General features: G+C 39.7%; 1 protein-coding gene across 16 annotated transcripts in view; it reads left to right on the top strand.

The window, feature by feature from the left end:
• LOC130927028 (guanine nucleotide exchange factor DBS-like) overlaps positions 1–18230 on the top strand; it is a 116443-nt gene that overhangs the window by 57167 nt on the left and 41046 nt on the right. For all 16 annotated transcript variants that reach the window (XM_057852488.1, XM_057852491.1, XM_057852493.1 and 13 more), the window contains exons 5-17: positions 4491–4610; positions 4689–4805; positions 7548–7697; positions 7777–7901; positions 10906–11020; positions 11092–11211; positions 11485–11676; positions 11743–11934; positions 12006–12165; positions 15624–15682; positions 15754–15839; positions 15913–15979; positions 16054–16169. In XM_057852488.1, the coding sequence (XP_057708471.1) occupies positions 4491–4610; positions 4689–4805; positions 7548–7697; positions 7777–7901; positions 10906–11020; positions 11092–11211; positions 11485–11676; positions 11743–11934; positions 12006–12165; positions 15624–15682; positions 15754–15839; positions 15913–15979; positions 16054–16169 (1619 nt within the window). The remainder of the gene's footprint in view (positions 1–4490; positions 4611–4688; positions 4806–7547; positions 7698–7776; positions 7902–10905; positions 11021–11091; positions 11212–11484; positions 11677–11742; positions 11935–12005; positions 12166–15623; positions 15683–15753; positions 15840–15912; positions 15980–16053; positions 16170–18230) is intronic.

Genomic DNA, 18230 nt, shown 5'->3' with positions numbered 1-18230 from the left:
CAATTATAAATTAAAAAGGTCAATTGATAAAATTAACTTACCGATGCAATCTTGGAGTCAGGGAACATTTGTTTTGCTAATTCTGAGAAGTGATCAGCAATAGTTGCGGGCAAAATGTGTTCGGCAACAAATTGGCTTGAAAAGTGACGAAAGCGGAGATTTCATTCTGCAGACTTCGTCTTTATGACCAGTATTGTTAATCATACTTTTAAAAAGTAATTAGTTACAAGCTACTTCTCCCAAAAAGTTATTGCATTAGTAACGCAGTTACCTGAATGTAAGAGTAATTAGTTCCTTGGCAAAGTAACTGGTGTTACCTTTAATGTTTTTTTGTTTTTTTTTCATTAAAAATGAAAAAAAACAACATTAAAAAAGGTTTAATGTTGTGAATCAACTGTTAAAATTGCTACCGTTTTTTGCATCAGTTCCCTTCTGTCTACTTTCGACATGTTAAAGTTTTAAAACTGTTTCATAATTTAAAGATAGATTCAAGTCAACATTTTGCCGATTTAGGTGTATTTTGAGAAGTCTACTGCTTCAAAATGGCGGCTGTTTATTAACGCCGCAGTCTGTCGTTTCGCATGTGGTTCTATAAGCATTTGACATCTAGGCGTAGATCGTAGGCTGTCGGCTACAGTCAGGAAATATTGGAGCCACCTAGCCTAGCATCGCGTTTGCGACAGCGTCACAACACTCTTCTCTCTCAGTGTCTCTGACTTCGCATCGTAAAGTACATTGTCTCGTTGTCGAAACGGTGACAAAATCCGAACGGAGAAAAAAAAAACATAATGCACGAAAAACGTACAAATTTTTAACGTACGGCGTGCATATTTAAAAATCAGTGCGCGCTTGTACAAATTACGCCGAAACTGTACAACTTGACAGGTATGCCAGGTATGCTTAGTCCAATGCGGCTTATCTATAAACAAATGCTGTTTTCATGTCAGATTCGGTGGGCGGCGGCTTATAGTCAGGTGCACCTTATAGTTCGAAAATTACGGTAGTAAAATGTCACCGCAACACAGAAGCATAACTCAGGCTTTAGAGTGGGGCTGCAGCTATCGATTATTTTAGTAGTCGATTAATCGATAAACTAGTTAGTTCGAATAATCGAGTAATCGGATAAAGAACATAAAAAAACAAATATACCTGAGCTGTGCCTCAAGTGGTATAAAAAATACTTTTCTTTTTTTTTTTTTTTTTAACAATGCGCTTTACAAATGGTTCAGACACATATTCCCACAAAAATTGGCTAAATATGCCTTTAAACTAAATTACGAATACATAAAAATACATTAGCTCTAACAAAAACCTAGCTTATGTTGGTCTTAACAGAGAGCAGCTGAATTTGGTCATGTAAAATGAGGCAGACTAGAGGGCAGTGTACCCACCCAAATCAATAAAACTACATGTAAACACTTTCAAATCAAACCATTACAATGCCACTTTAATTAAACGAATACTCGAAGCAGCAAAATTTAATTCGAATATTTTTTTCTAACTGAATACTCGAGTTAATCGATTAATCATTGCAGCACTACTTTAGAGTTTAAGTTCTATTTTCAATTTTGTTTAAAATAGGTCAGTTAGTTTTTTATTTTTAGTTTTTTTGTGTGTGTTTTATTTATTTATTTAAACTAGGGCTGTCAAAATTATCGCGTTAACGGGCATTAATTAATTTCTTTAATTAATCACGTTAAAATATTTGACGCAATTAACCCACATGCCCTGCACGGACAGTTTAAAATGGCAGCAGTGTCATGTCCACTTGTTACTTGTGTTCATTGTCTCCCTCTGCTGGCGCTTTTGGTGCGACTGATTTTATGGGTTGACATCAACAATGGCGAGCTACTTACTACACTCAAAAAAATGAATCAAGCAGGTTGTAAAGTTTACTAAAAGACAGTGTGCATTTTCAGCAAGAAACCATCATGTTTCCAAGGTGAGCATGATTGAATCATGCAGTCTCTACATAAACATTAACAGTGAATGAGGAGCTTGATTAGATATTGGTACCGTCACCATTGAATTATTATTTAGTATGCGAAAAGAGATTTTTTATTAGATGGGACTTTGAAAGGCAAAAGCCCAGCTAGTAAAATTCCTCAGCTTTATTTTCATTTCTTTCTTTCATAATCTTGTTAGCCACATTTTTTCGGCGCAGTGGAGACTCCAAACCGTTTGACCGACCGGCACCGTTTAAATATCAAAATGACCGGAATTCCATTCATTTTTAATGGCAAACATTTCCCCTTCATTTTCAATGACAGGAAAACATAGGTGGTTGTGATTTGACCACTTACCATTACAGCCCATTGACATTGAAGTGGCGCCTAAGTAAGTCAATACCACTGACAGCTTTGTACGTCCATGCCATCGACTATCATGAATGTCGCTACTATTGATGCCAATGTACTGGATTCCATTGAGGCATATATAAATTGATGCCATTGACGGTCATTTACGTTAAAATTAGGGCTGTCGAACGATTAAAATTTTTAATCGGGTTAATCACAGCTTAGAAATTAATTCATCGTAATTAATCGCAATTCAAACCATCTCTAAAATATGCCATATTTTTTTGTAAATTATTGTTGGAATAGAAAGATAAGACCAGACGGATATATACATTCAACATACTGTACATAGGTACTGTATTTGTTTTTATAACAATAAATCCACAAGATTGCATTAACATTATTAATATTCTTTCTGTGAAAGAGATCCACGGATAGATTCTTAAAGGATAATTGTGAGTTTCTATATTGTGACTAAATATTGCCATCTAGTGTATGTGTTGAGCTTTCAGTAAATGATAATGTAGTGACAAAACTGTTCTGCCCAAATGCATGATGAGAAGTGGGTAACCGTGACTGTGTGTGGCGGCTGCAAATAGTATCTCTCTCACGTTGCTCGCCTCAATAGTTACAATTGTTGTGGAAGAGATTTTAACAATTAAAAGCACGGTTCAAATGAATGCCTGTATCCACTCCACTCACCTGTCACTGCCTCTTAGCTCTGTATATACGTAGAACGTCGCCATTGTAGTCTGTTTGCGGCAATGCGTGATGGGTCGTTCCGTGCATCCGTTAAATATTTTAACGTGATCAATTTAAAAAATTAATTACCGCCCGTTAATGCGATAAATTTGACAGCCCTAGTGGTGCCTTATGTTGGCTCAACATGTGTGCTTTCTGTTAAAAGAACACAATTGCTAAATACTGAAGGAAAGCAATTTAATCAGGTGCAAATTATGTATTTCTTTAATGTTGGTTCAACATGTATTTTGGGGTGAACATGAGTGCCTTATGTTCGCGCAACATGAGTGCCTAATATTGGCTAGACATGTGTGCTTTATGTTAAAAGGACACAATTGCTAAATGCTGAAGGAAAGCAATATTATCAGGTGCAAATTCATTCCATAATTTTTTTATGTCAGTTCAACACCCCATTTTTTTGAGTGTAGTTCCTTTTTTGATTGAAAATTTTACAAATTTTATTAAAACGAAAACATTAAGAGGGGTTTTAATATAAAATTTCTATAACTTCTACATACATTTATCTTATAAGAACTGCAAGTCTTTCTATCCATGGATTGCTGTAAGAGAATGTTAATGTTAATGCCATCTTGTTGATTTATTGTTATAACAAACAAATACAGTACTTGTGTACTGTATGTTGAATGTATATATCAATCTTGTCTTATCTTTCCATTCCAACAATAATTTACAGAGAAATATGGCATATTTTATAGATGGTTTGAATTGCGATTAAATACGATTAATTTTTAAGCTGTGAGTAACTCGATTAAAAAATGTAATAGTTTAACAGCCCTAATTTAAACATTATATTCATGTTGATGTTAAAAAATGAAGGTATCTGAATCTGAATAGCGTGAAACCACGGTATTTTTGCTCATACCGTCAAAATCTCATACCGGCAGTTGCCTACAAAGGACCACTGACTCGCACTAGCTTAGCCACCCCGGAGCATTAATAACTAACAAACTGCTCAGAATTTGTTCAAATCAACTCCACCATCGAATTTAACCCCCGCTAACTCGAAGATTAAGCCTAATGTCAAAAATTCTGAACTTCCGCTTGAACTGTGCCTTGTGTTATGATATCAGAGAGTTACATCATCCTTATATCAAAGCTTTGTTGAAGCCTCTATTTCGCCTTCCTGGCTATCACAGCTACAGCTATAATCCCTTTGGTTCAAAGAGTTTTGCTGGTGTTTTTGTTCTAGGTTGGCTCAAACAATCTGTTATAGTAGAGAGACGGAGCACAGGAAAAAGATGAAACTGGATCTGATTATTTATACTTGCTCATTTTAAATTAAATTAGTTTAATCTTTTTAAACTTAATCACTTCTGCTCTTTTTACTCTGTGGCCTGCTACTTCGGTGGCACCTTAATCTAAATCGGGAAATGATTTTCTTTTTCAAGACAAATTGTTGATACAGCTCTTCTACTCTCCTCCTCGCCTCAGGGTGCGTTCCCTGGAAACCTGCAGCTGGTTCTGGTCCTCCGGCCCACTACTCTTTTCCAGCGCACACTCTCCGACATCCTCTTCAAATTCAACAAGGATGAATTCAAAATGAAAGTGCCTGTATGTAGTTTACTTTTATTTACCTGTCTCCTGCTGGAGAACGTACTGTGCAGTGATTGTGATGTGGTTCTGTTCCAGGTGATCATGCTGAGCTCGGTGAGTGAGCTTCACTCGTACATCGACCAGACACAGCTGAGCCAGGATCTCGGGGGAACGCAGGCATACTGTCACGAAAAGTGGATCACTCACCGCACGGTATGTTTTTGTCAAAACACTTAGGTTGCGCCAGTCAAACTGAATTGGACGTCTAGCATCGTCAGTGGCACTCGACCATGAGATTTCAAAGCGAGTCTTCCCAGTTTGAATGAATTGGACATCTACCGTTGTCAATAGAGGGCAATGCGTTAAGGAAGACACTGATTTGTTAACAAGGATGCTACAATAGTATTGTTTCTGTATTTATTAACAGAAATAGGTCACTGAAATACTCTTTAACAAGCCCCTTTCACACATACCTAAACACTGTTAAAATCCCGTGATTTAAATGAGTAGCCCTTATGTGTGTAAAGGCCGAGTTATGCTTCCGCGTCAGACCTGCGCCGTCAAGGAAAACTCTATTTACGGCCCTGCGCCGTAGCCTGACGCGGTCCTATTGAATTTTCAAACCCTAGCGTCACGTCGACGCAGATGGCGTGACGGAAATGGACTGTGATTGGTCCGCTCAGACTGTTGTTTCCGGTTTAGCTCGAAATCACCGCCATTGTACACGCAAAAATGGACCAAGCCGACGGGAGTATCATCGAAGAGCAAGTCTCGTCAAGACATTAAGATTGCCAAATGGGAAGGTCAGCGATCGAATAACAAAAATGGAAGGACCACCGAGACGTGTGTGTTCGGAATCGAGTGGCCACACGAAGCGGTGACCCAGTCAGCCAAAAACTGCCAGCTTTTTATCTCTTTCTTTCGTATTTTGGGTTGGTGCACTTCATTTATTGTGTACATCTGTTAGCTGTGAGTCTGACTTTTTTGCGTGTCACACTTCAATTATATGAAGAAGAAAGCACAGGTTTGGTGTCAAAAGAGTTGTTTTGATCTTAGAACAGACAGCCCAGACACGATACATCACCACTGATTGAGAGTGCCTCGGTGCTTTTATGATAATGTGAACATCAAGGCTTCCAGCGCAGTTTGGGCAGTTCCATAGACGCCAGAAATCTACTATGGCTTCCAACTGGCTGGTTGTAGAACACGGCAAACAAGTCGGGCTTGAGGGCTTTGCAGACCTCTGACAAAACGCTGGACGCAGTGCTCAACGCCATTTTGAAGCTAGTTGATTTTCACCCGGGGCTATTACTCTCTATGCGGCATCAAAAGTTGGACAGACCGCCTCGAAACAGTCTTCTCCGTCCCCTGCGCCTCAACATTTGTATGATCAACATTTATTCAATGTTGATGAGCTGAAGATCCACATTCAAGGGTTCCATCTTGCATTGTTTATTTTTTATCCGTTAAACTAGGCAAGAGGAAGTCAACAAGCATGCCCCAAAACCGTACAAACATAACGCCACACCCCTCTAGTGGCTTGGCGGTGAATTACAGAGCAACGCGTCACCTGGCCGGAGAACCATCAAATGTCGAATGACGCCGTAGTCGCTGCGGCGTCACCGTAACACGGGAGCATAACTCAGGCTTAAGCAATTTCCTGGGTCACCTGACACGGTGATGACGCGGACATTTACCGAGTCGCGTCTTAGTATAATGTCAGGGACTTTCCCGGGAAGCGGTATGTGAAAGAAGCTTTAAATTCCCAGGTCACAACATGATGGCTGATGACGTAAATATCATGGCGGGCCGATCGTCATTTCTTCTTTTTTTCGCAGTAAGACAAAAAGTGGTGAACATCGCAATTATGGAGAGCGCATGTGTATGACTCGGATCATAATTTACACATTATACACCCTCACACTCTCACCATCTCTCAACATAGAAAGTCGCCAGTGAGAAAAAAATGTCAATGTGATGTTAATGTTAAAAATTTTATTTTGAACAGAGGTTTACAAAGGCGGAAGACTTTACAAAAGTAGGCTAATAGTAGAGAGGAAACTAGTTAGCCGTCTTGGAATTCTAACTAGCTGCGTTTTCTGCCTCGTTAAAAGGCTTATGCCATAGTATGTTTTACGATCGCTAGAAACATTAAACACACTGGAGTGAACTCTCGTAGCTAGTGGGAAACGTTCATGACAGCATTTACTTACCTTGAATTTTGTGCAAACTGACAGATGTTGGTCATGTAAATGTGAAATCATGTTGGAGGTGTTGCTTCCAATGGCTTCCACCCTCCGCGAGCATGTTAGCTGTCCTTCCTCCTCTGAGCCGCGTCCATCAGTTTCTTTTCGGTATCCGAAGTACTCCCATACTAGCGACTTTGTCTTTTTTGAAGGAGGAAAAAGCTCAGGTGTAATATGACCGACAAACATAGGACAGAGCAACAACCAGAGGGTGAGGGCCGAGCGCTGCCACTCCAAGCCAAGAATTTCTTTATGTATTTTTTGCATTTTTTTGTCTTGATTTAGGTGAAAATTACCGACTTTTAGATGTATGGGCTTAATAAGAACAAGTGGTAGTTTTTACTTGAAGTAAATGGAATGATCTGTCCCATTAATCTGTTAACTAGTCTTGAACACTCAAAACAAGATGGAGAAAATTATTCGACTAGATTTAAAAAAATTTTATCAGATTAAGATGTTATAAATTTGCAGTCTGAAAGTATAAATCAATACAGATTTATTTTGCATTGACCATTTAGCTTACAAATTAATTAGGTTCATATTCATGACAAATGTAGGCCTGACCCCCATTCACCACATCTGTTTGGTCTTATTAATGTCCTGTCCCCAGCAAAAGTGTACATGCAGTTTTTGCTGTTATATTGTCCCTACCAATATTGAGACCAAACCTACGCCCTTGGAAACACACCATTTTTTCTTGTGATTGCAGGCTATTGAGGGCTTTGCATTGATGGTGAAAAAGATGGCCCAGGCACTGCAGTCGTTTGGCGCTGAACTGGCTGAAACAGAACTCCCTAATGAGACCCAAGCCACCAATTTCCTCCTCAGTGAACATGGCTGCAAGAAAGACAAGATGAAGGTAAGTCTTGTTTGTAAATTCAGTAGACTTGTAAATGTGCTTAGGACAGTATGTAGTTGATGCGCGTGTGTTTGTACAGGATGATCTGCTGGTGGCTCTGAGGCAAGGGAGCAGGCTGTTGGAGAGCATTAATGAACCTCTGATGCACAACCCTGACCACAACATGAACCAAGACGAACTAGAGAACCTGGCAACAGTACAGAGGTGGGAAGGATGCGTTGTAATGGCAGACTTCTTTCTACATTCTTTAGATTACGCCAGTGCTTCTCAATTATTTTCTGTTATGCCCCCCCCCCCCCCCCGGCAGACGTAAACGTTCCGCGCCCCCCCCCCCCAACTCTGCCGCCACTGTAAATATACTGTAATATCATTTGTATATAAAATTCATATTATTTAAAGTACACCTCTGCATAACACTGTGTTCTTTTTAATATTAAAGAAAAAAGTAATATACACTCACCGGCCACTTTATTAGGTACACCTATCCAACTGCTCGTTAACACTTAATTTCTAATCAGCCAATCACATGGCGGCAACTCAGTGCATTTAGGCATGTAGACATGGTTTAAGACAATCTCCTGTAGTTTAAACCGAGTATCAGTATGGGGAAGAAAGGTGATTTGAGTGACTTTGAACGTGGCATGGTTGTTGGTGCCAGAAGGGCTGGTCTGAGTATTTCAGAAACTGCTGATCTACTGGGATTTTCACGCACAACCATCTCTAGGGTTTACATTGAATGATCCGAAAAAGAAAAAATATCCAGTGAGCGGCAGTTCTGTGGACGGAAATGCCTTGTTGATGCCAGAGGTCAGAGGAGAATGGCCAGACTGGTTCGAGCTGATAGAAAGGCAACAGTGACTCAAATAACCACCTGTTACAACCAAGGTAGGCAGAAGAGCATCTCTGAACGCACAGTACGTCGAACTTTGAGGCAGATGGGCTACAGCAGCAGAAGACCATGCCGGGTGCCACTCCTTTCAGCTAAGAACAGGAAACTGAGGCTACAATTTGAAAAAAAAGCTCATCGAAATTGTACAATAGAAGATTAGAAAAACCTTGCCTGGTCTGATGAGTCTCGATTTTTGCTGCAACATTCGGATGGTTGGGTAAGAATTTGGCGTCAACAACATGAAAGCATGGATCCATCCTGCCTTGTATCAACGGTTCAGGGTGGTGGTGTAATGGTGTGGGGAATGTTTTCTTGGCACTCTTTGGGCCCCTTGGTACCAATTGAGCATCGTTGGAACGCCACAGCCTACCTGAGTATTGTTGCTGACCACGTCCATCCCTTTGTGACCACAACGTACCCAACTTCTGATGGCTACTTTCAGCAGGATAATGCGCTATGTCATAAAGCTGGAATACTCTCAGACTGGTTTCTTGAACGTGACAATGAGTTCACTGTACTCAAATGGCCTCCACAGTCACCAGATCTCAATCCAATAGAGCATGTTTGGGATGTGGTGGAACGGGAGATTCGCATCATGGATGTGCAGCCGACAAATCTGCACCAACGGTGTGATGCCGTCATGTCAATACCAAACTCTCTGAGGAATGCTTCTAGCACCTTGTTGAATCTATGCCACGAAGAATTGAGGCAGTTCTGAAGGCAAAAGGGGGTCCAACCCGTTACTAGCATGGTGTTGCTAATAAAGTGGCCGGTGAGTGTAGATTAACTTTTTCCTATGGTGTGGGGTTATTTGGCACTGAGCAACTTGGTATGCAACCTTATATGACTCTGACAGTGCTCGCTGGTTTACTGATGTAACACTGACAAAGCGGGAGGATTGTTGGCAGTATTCGGCACGTTTTCGTTGAAAAAAATAATCCCTGCTGTCCGCTGCAAACATTTGTAGTCCTGGTGCACGATAATTATTGGTCCGATAATTATCAATCCGATAATAGGAATTATGTCATCCCGATAAATCCAATAACATTTATAATAGGACCGATAATATTTACTGTTCTGGCTTTGCAGTTTACACAATAGTATGGGAAATCAGTTGACCATTTGCGGGGCATTGCTCCCACCTGCCGGTCAGAATAATTCAATGCACCTATTTTTTGTTACAGTAGTTTGGTTCAATCACTTACTTTGCGGTGTCTAGCGGTAGCATTGACAGTTGTGAATGCTTTCTGTTACGTTTCCGCCTCAGAAATATATAAGTATTTTATGTTTACTATTACATATGGATGTGCAAAATATCTTTACTTCTGTGGTGAAGGGTCATATGTACAGAACTTCATAAATTGTGTTATAGAAGCCAGCCAATGCTTTAGTAGCTCAAGCTAGTGTGCTATGCTATACTTATAATAGTTGTGTATATAAGTGTATTGTGCAGTTTGTTGTATATTGAGTATTTAATATGTGTATTTTTCTGTTGTACTTTCACAAAGAAAAGACCAAGCCTTGTGGTTTATGGAAGTGCATTCATTCTTAGCTGGCTGTCGGGCAGTGCAGAAGTGAAACACACTGTTTTGTTCATGTTATTATGAAAAATCTGATGAGATCAAAGGCAAATCTATGTTGAATCCACCACTATTTTTTTAAACCTCCAGGTGTTCAAAAACTCAGGTTATACATTTTAAAAATTATATATTTATTATCGGTAACGGCTTTGAGGAGCAGGAAGTTATCGATATCGGTATCGGTTTCAAAAAATGGATATGGTGCACCCCTAATTTTTAGACAAAGTAAACAGACTGGCCTTTCTTCGTCTCCCACTGTACTAAAAGTCAAAGCCAAATGCTACATACACTTCGTCATATTTCCTTGTCTTAGCTTTTCATATCTCCATTGCTCTTTGCTGTGTGCTCTTGTTTGGTTCAAAAATATTGGGCACACGCTGAAAATGAGAGCGGCACTGCCACCCACTGAGTGGATGTGCAATTACACTTTATTCTAGTACAACAAAAAAGTATGTTCCCCGAGGTCACATGCGCCTCCCCCAGCATCGCTCTGTGCCCCCCTGGGGGGGGCCCGCCCCACTATTTGAGAAGTACTGGATTACGCAAACCTGAAAAGGGTTAGCTTATTGCTTGCAGTCTTATCATAACTTATTGTTGAAGCTTAAACTTACTCTCACTCACGCTCACTCTAGGGCTGAGTGCGAATGTAGCCAAAGTTCAGCATCCCACATCAACTGGCTTTCGTCTCTAAACCCAAGCAAATTTTTCAACCATCACCTATTTCTCTGCCATCTCCTAGACTCCTGTCACAATTGGATGAGACGGAAACGGCTTTTGACGAGTTCTGGGCAAAGCACCGGACCAAACTGGAGCAGTGTCTGCAGTTGCGCCACTTTGAGGATGATTACAAGGAGGTTAGCTTATGAAATTAACTAGCAGTGTTGAGGTTTCTCTTATTCATTTCCAATGTGTTTTTGTACCTTAGTTAAGGCTTCTGCTGGATCAGCTGACTGAGAAACTGGACACGTTCTCTGAGGTGGGGATCAGCCCCACCCATGTTGACCATATTCTCAGTGGTCTCAACGCCCATGAGGAAAGAGTTTGCGTAAGTACATGCTAAGCATTATTATTACGTTGTCTTTTGCAAATAACAGAACCAGTGGTGAAATAAAAGTGTACTCACCGATACCAGTGACGTCATTTTTGTGCTGTATTGGTGCAATCTACTATTGTTTAAGCTGGGAAACAGTATTTTGTTTCACGACGTGTAAAAACTTCATGTTTCTCCATCCGTTTTGAACATTTACTTAAGGTCCTAACCTACTCAATGGTTCCTGCGGTCTTTCTATGGATAACAAAATTTGTTTGTGCTCCACAGGAGGTGCTGGACAGAGCTTTGGCTTTGGCCCGTGAAGGTGATGACCTCATCCAGAAGGCCCATTACGCTCAGGATTCAATTGTTCCCAAAAGCAACGAGCTACGGACGCTCTGCCAGGAATTAAGCGACAGCCTAAAGTCAAAGAAGGAGTTGCTCCTCAAAGTCCGAGAGCTGCATCACTGCTTGGAGAAGGTGAGCAACACGTAAATGTAAACACGAAAACAGATTTTACATGTTTATTCTTGTCTATCGATAAAGGCTTTAAAGTGGTGCGACGATGGCATTTACCTGCTAGCCTCTCAGCCCGTGGACAAGTGTCAATCTCATGAGGGGGCGGAGTCAGCCCTACAGGAGTTGGAAAGGTTCTTGGCAGACGCAGGACAGAACCGACTGTTGGAGCCAAGCGGCATCTGGACAGAATATGAGGCCGTGCTCGACCAGCAGCTCAGGGTACACATTTTTTTCAGAACTAAATTTGGGATTTTAGAATAAGCCATTGACACTCTAACACTGTTGAATAGGACCAAGTGGAGAAGGTGTTCCAGAAGCAAGCGTCCATGCAGGAGATGTTCGACAAGAGAAGGGTCAGCCTCAACAAACTGGCAGCCAAACAGACTAGGCCAGTGCAGCCGGTCGCTCCAAGACCTGAAGCCTTCATCAAATCTCCTCTTAGCTCACCCGGTCAGTCTAAATCTCCAACAGGTATACTTGGACATTGAAGTTCTGTACACCGCTTTGATTCAAAATCTGAGTCAAATCAAAACAAAGCATTGCATTTTTATATACGCACAAATTTTCATAGAACTCTTGTGCAGGCGTATCTATTTACAGATATAGAGCATGACTGTCAAACGGTGTTTGATTTGCGGGCCATATTCATGGCAATTATATGTCATGCGTGTGGGACCCATTTATTTTTAGCCAAATATGTTAACTCACTGACTGTCATTGATGGCATTAGACGTCCCTTGGATGTCTAGCGGCGTCGATGGTACTGAAACATAAACATCCACTGCCATGTGGGTCTATCGCTGTCAATCGTAGGCAATTGGTTTATTTTGCGTTACTTGCTTATAATTTTATGGTTCGTACAGGTCGCTTCCTCTAAATTCTGGATCATTAGGGCCCGAGCACCGAGTTACAGGGTGCATATTTGAGACATTGGCACCTAGGGAGTTCGGTTGATCCTCCTTGAAATTTGTGAGACTGTTCGTGAGACATATGCGATCTTAAGTTAAATTCAGTAAATGACTAATAACTCCTTGATCCAAGGTGCAGTCTTTTTCATATCTGGCTTGTACGAGAGATATCCCAGCCTAAATACGACTGCATTGAAAAATTAACCAATAGGCCTTGCGTCCCCTGCTGGGAAGAAGAAAACCTTTTTTACTTGATAAGAACCTCCTCCAAGGGAAAAACATCAATTGACCTTAAACCTGCATCAGGGCATTAAGACCTTTGTTTAGGTGCCTAATGAAAAATACTGAAGTTTCGTTGAAGCAGAGGTGTTCAAACAGGACTGTGAAAATCATCATTGCCAGTTTGTCTCGCCACAAATTTTGAACAGTCAGAACTCAGCAGATATACAACATATGTGCACCAAACTTTCCGTGCTTGGTGAAAGTCGTACCCTGAAGGGTCTGTAGGTGTCTTTTGCATCAACCCTACAGCGCCAACTAGTGGCAACAGAAAATTACTCATGATACTTATACATGTCCAGTTCTTTTCAGGTTGGTCATTGTACTTACAAGACCTTTTGTAATACTACATTTTGAGGGCAATGTCCACATTTCTCTGTCTGTTGCCATAACAACCCTTTGTTCGCCATTAAAACTTCAGGGACTTTGGCAGTTTATAGCACCACAAAATTTGGCACACTTGGTCGAATTGGCCCGATTGGAATATTCATTTTGGTTTTGAATAAGGACATGGCTGCACAGCTCAGTAGTGCCTCTTTTTTTTTTAGCACCCTCTTCAATAGGGATTTTTCCTCCTAGGTGTGTGAATGTATTGCTAATCCCCAAACGAGAGGTGTATATTGAGCATGTTAGGTTCTCATAAGATGATGAGAGGGGAACGATCTGCCACCACCCTGACCTGCGTACTGTCCGAGTTGTGTGACGTCTAAGATGTACCAAACTGCGCGGACCCGTTCAGTCCTGCTTGCAGTGCTAGTTTCCTATCTATTTATGGGCATTTCCGGGCAACTTCCTGTTCATTAGGCACTTTCTTTTGACTTTTGAGCTTTTCCAAGTTACTTCCTGTTGATCTTGTGTCACTTACTCTTGGTTTTGGGACATTTAGATCACTTCTTTGTTAACTCATTGGCTGCTATTGACTAGGGGTGTGACAATACATCGAAAAGGTGTCATGTCATGATACTTTGTTGCCCAAAAGGTTATCGATATGCTCCCACCAGGAATTGATATACAGATTTAAAAAGACATCACTGTTGCGGAACCAACAGTTTCCTACTAAAATCTTCCATTAGAATAGTGTCTGTTACCTCACTGGCTGCCATTGACGGCTCTAGACATCCAACTCATTTTGACTGGATTGGACGACTTACGCCGTCAATGGCACTGAAACCAAAGTATTCACAGCCAGTCTTTTGTGGGCATGTACAGGTCACTTTCTGTTCATTTTGGACATTCTTGAGTCACATTCCTTTTCAGTGACACAAAATAAACAGGAAGTGACCTGTAACACCCCCAAAATCAACAGGAAGTGACCTGTAAATGCCCCAAAATCAACTGGAAGTGACTTGCAAATGCCTTAAAATCGACAGGAAATGACTGAAAATGAACAGAAAATGACGTGAAATGCCCCAAAATGAACTCATTGCTTGGCGATGGCTGCCACTGACGGGCATAGACGTCCAATCCGTTTGAAGTGGGAGGGTAGGCAGCGAATGAACGAATGTTCATTCGCTACCAACCTCCCAGTTCAAACGGATTGGACGTCTACAAGTGATAAACTCATACCAATTCACAGCAGAAGGATGAAAATAGCTTTTTTCTGTTTACTAGTTATTTTATAGAATATCCTAGAATAATTTCCTGATCACAAATTTCCAATTTTATGGCACAAACGTCAAAATAAAAGCATTGGATTCTGTATGTACAGTATGAATGAGCTACAAGGCGTGTACAACGTTTGACATCCTTTATGTACAACTTGAGTGTACAGAGCCCTCTATAATTATTGGCACCCCTGAAAAAGATGTGGTTTTTAGCTTCTAGTATTTATTTTTAATTCAAATAATATGGGACCTTAATGGAAAAAAAGAGAAAAATCCAACCTTCAATACAAGTGCATTCATTCAGTGGGGAAAAAATCCCACGTGAAGAAAAAATTATTTGACATCAAATAATGTGTGTCACAATTATTAGCACCCCTGGTGTTAATACTTTGTACAACCCCCTTTTGCCAACAAAACAAGGTCTGGGGACTGAGAATCTTGGTCTCATCTGATCAAAGCACACGGTCCCAGTTGAAGCCTGGGACCGTGTGTATTTTTGTGTGAGACCAGGATTGAGCTTTTTGGCAACAAACACTCTAAGTGGGTCTGGCGTGCCACGAAAGATGTGCATGCTGAAAAGCACCTCATACCCACTGTGAAGTATGGGGCTGTGTCAGTGATGCTGTGGGGCTGTTTGGCTTCCAAAGGCCCTGGAAATCAAAATCTGTTGCCCTCTGCGCGAAAGCGGAAGATGGGTCGTCTTTCAGAAAGACAATGACCCTAAACATATGGCCAAATCTACACTGAAATGGTTCACCAGACACAAAATCAAACTCCTCCCATGGCCATCTGAGTCCCCAGACCTTGTTTTGTTGGCAAAAGGGGGTTGTACAAAGTATTAACGCCATGGGTGCTAATAATTGTGAGACATATTATTTGATGTCAAATATTTTTTTCTTTATGTGGGATTTTTTTCCACACTGAATGAATGCACTTGTATTGAAGGTTGGATTTTTCTCTTTTTTTCCATTAAGGTCCCATATTATTTAAATTTTAAAAAATCAGAAGCTAAAAAACATCTTTTTCAGGGGTGCCAATAATTATGGAGGGCACTGTATGTCCTAATAGTGAGGCTAAAATATTTGTGTTTTGATTCTGTCTTTATTTTCTGCCACAGCACACAGAGGCAAACTGGATAGAAGCCACTCCGAAGGAAACAATGCCACTTATGAAAAAGTGGGTGAAGTGACGATATTATCTGTATAGACACGTTCCGATGCTGACACTTTTAATTTACCCTTCCAAAGGGAGATGAACATCTTCAGAACGGGGAGATCAAACGCAGACACGGCTCTCTTTCAGAGGAGGAAGAGAATCTGGCTGTGCTCAGGAGGTGAGGCATCAGACTACACTGTTAAAGGACTGTTTTGTTGGATCTTTTCACTGATTTGTGCATCTGTTCGAAGGCATGTCATGAATGAGCTGCTGGAAACAGAAAGGGCCTATGTGGAGGAGCTGCTCTGTGTCTTACAGGTTCTTACTTAACCTCCTCACAAGACTAGACAGTTATGTGCGACATCTGTGCGATGAGTTTTTGTTTATTGCAGGGTTATGCCTCCGAGATGGATAACGCTGCCATGGCGCATCTTATCCCTCCTCATTTGCTGAACAAAAAGGAGATTTTGTTTGGCAACATGCCAGAAATCTACCATTTCCACAAGAGGTGAGGGAGGGAAGATATTGATGAATTTGATTTTTAATTCACTCCTATCATGAATTGGATGACGCTAGTACTTTCAAATGTTATTTTTCTATGTAAGCATCAGATTAGAAAATGCAAACCAAAGCAATTTTGGGGGATTTGTTTCATTTTTGATTTGATGTTAAAATGGATTAAATGAATGAGGTACCTACAGTAATTTTCAGACTATAAGGCACACCTGACTATAATCCGCCCCCCATCAAATTTGACATGAAAACGGCATTTATTCATAAATAGGCCGCACAGGAATATGAGCCGCAGCTGTCCTCACTCTCTCAATGGGTATTTACAACACAACATAGTATGTTGTGAGTATATTGATGCAAATGACCCATACCCTTCAGGGTATGACTCACCAAGCACTGGAATTTTGGCGCAGATATGTTTTCTATGGAGGTAGGTTTGTCTCTTTATTATTCAATCCAAAAAAAAGTTGCTTCAATCAAATAAAAAGTTGCTTCAATCAAAATATATATTTTCAACCGAAGAAAACGTCACTTCAATCAAAAAAATGTGTTTGAATGCAAAAAAAAATTTGAAACTCCCAAAAATATATTTGAAAACTATTTTTCTTTGATTGAAAATTTTTTTTTTTGATTTAAGTCAAGTTTTTTTTTGAATGGCTTGCTTCATACTCTTATGTCATTGGCATAGCCACCTGCCACTCAAACACACCGGAAGTAGCATTGAAGTTGAATCTTTGTGTCAAAATGATTCTATCGAAAAAAAGTGCCTTCAAAACTTTTTCCACTTCAAAAAAAAAAGTGTGTTCAAAACCTTTTCCACTTTGAAAAAAAAAAAGAGTTTAAAACTTTTTGCTTTTCAAAAAAAGTGACACTTCAATAAAAAAATATATATTTCAAATTTAAAAAAATATTTTCAAAAAAAATATATTTTTGCAAATTATTTTTTTCTTTGATTAAAAATAATTTTTTGATTAAAGCAACTTTTATTGTGATTGAATGATTTTGACACAAATGTCCTACCCCTTATATGGTTCAAACACAAAAAGGATTGCTTCAATCAAAGAAAACAGTTTGAATGAAAAATAGTGTTCAAATGCGAATTTCTGAGTCTCAAATATTTTTTCACATTCAAACCTTTTTTTCTACGATTGAATATTTTTAAAATTTTTGATTGAAGTGATTTTTCTTTTGAAAATATATATTTTTTGTTTGAAGCAACTTAATTTTTGATTGAATAATAGAGACACAAATGTCCGAGCCAAAATGTGGTCCCAACGCAAAATTACATGACTTCAATCATAAATGGTGTTTCAGTCAAAAAAAAACTTGACTTAAATAAAAAAAAAAAAATTTTCAATCAAAGAAAAATAGTTTTCAAATATATTTTTGGGAGTTTAAAATTTATTTTTGCATTCAAACACATTTTTTTGATTGAAGTGACGTTTTCTTCGATTGAAAATACATATTTTGATTGAAGCAACTTTTTTTTTGATTGAATAATAAAGACACAAATCTACCTCCATAGTTTTCTGCCAAATTATGACTGTTCAAAATTTGTCGTGACACAAAATTCCGACATTTTCACTTTCCTGTTTAGACCTAAACACGTTTTAAAGGCGTCAGGTGGTGACCATGTTATTAAAAAGAAAAGAACACATCTATTTAATCCTCAACGCTATTGTTTCAATGTTTTATATATTTTTAACATAAAAAATATATATATATGAACCTACCAAACCTTTTTCCTTCCCAACACCAGGGGGTGCTGCATCACCCTCAGCACCCCACTTCTCGCATCTATGCTTTCGCCATTTCTGTTTATGTGGCCATCATCATGCTTCCTTGCTAGCTATGAGAGTGTTGAATCATCTCGACAGAACAGCCAAAAATAACAAAGTGTTGAATCATCTCGACAGAACAGCCAAAAATAACAAAAACATTTTTTCCCAATTTTTTATCTTCTACAATGGATCATTTGATTTCAGAATGTTCTCAAAAATACTATAAATTGGCTTTGTCCTGTTTAGATAGTTGAACTACAATTAGCGCCTTCATC

This window comes from Corythoichthys intestinalis, chromosome 12 (genome assembly GCF_030265065.1).
Source record: "Corythoichthys intestinalis isolate RoL2023-P3 chromosome 12, ASM3026506v1, whole genome shotgun sequence".
NCBI classification, from domain to species: domain Eukaryota; kingdom Metazoa; phylum Chordata; class Actinopteri; order Syngnathiformes; family Syngnathidae; genus Corythoichthys; species Corythoichthys intestinalis.
Note: the sequence above shows the minus strand (reverse complement) of the source record. Positions and strands in the feature narration are given on the sequence as shown.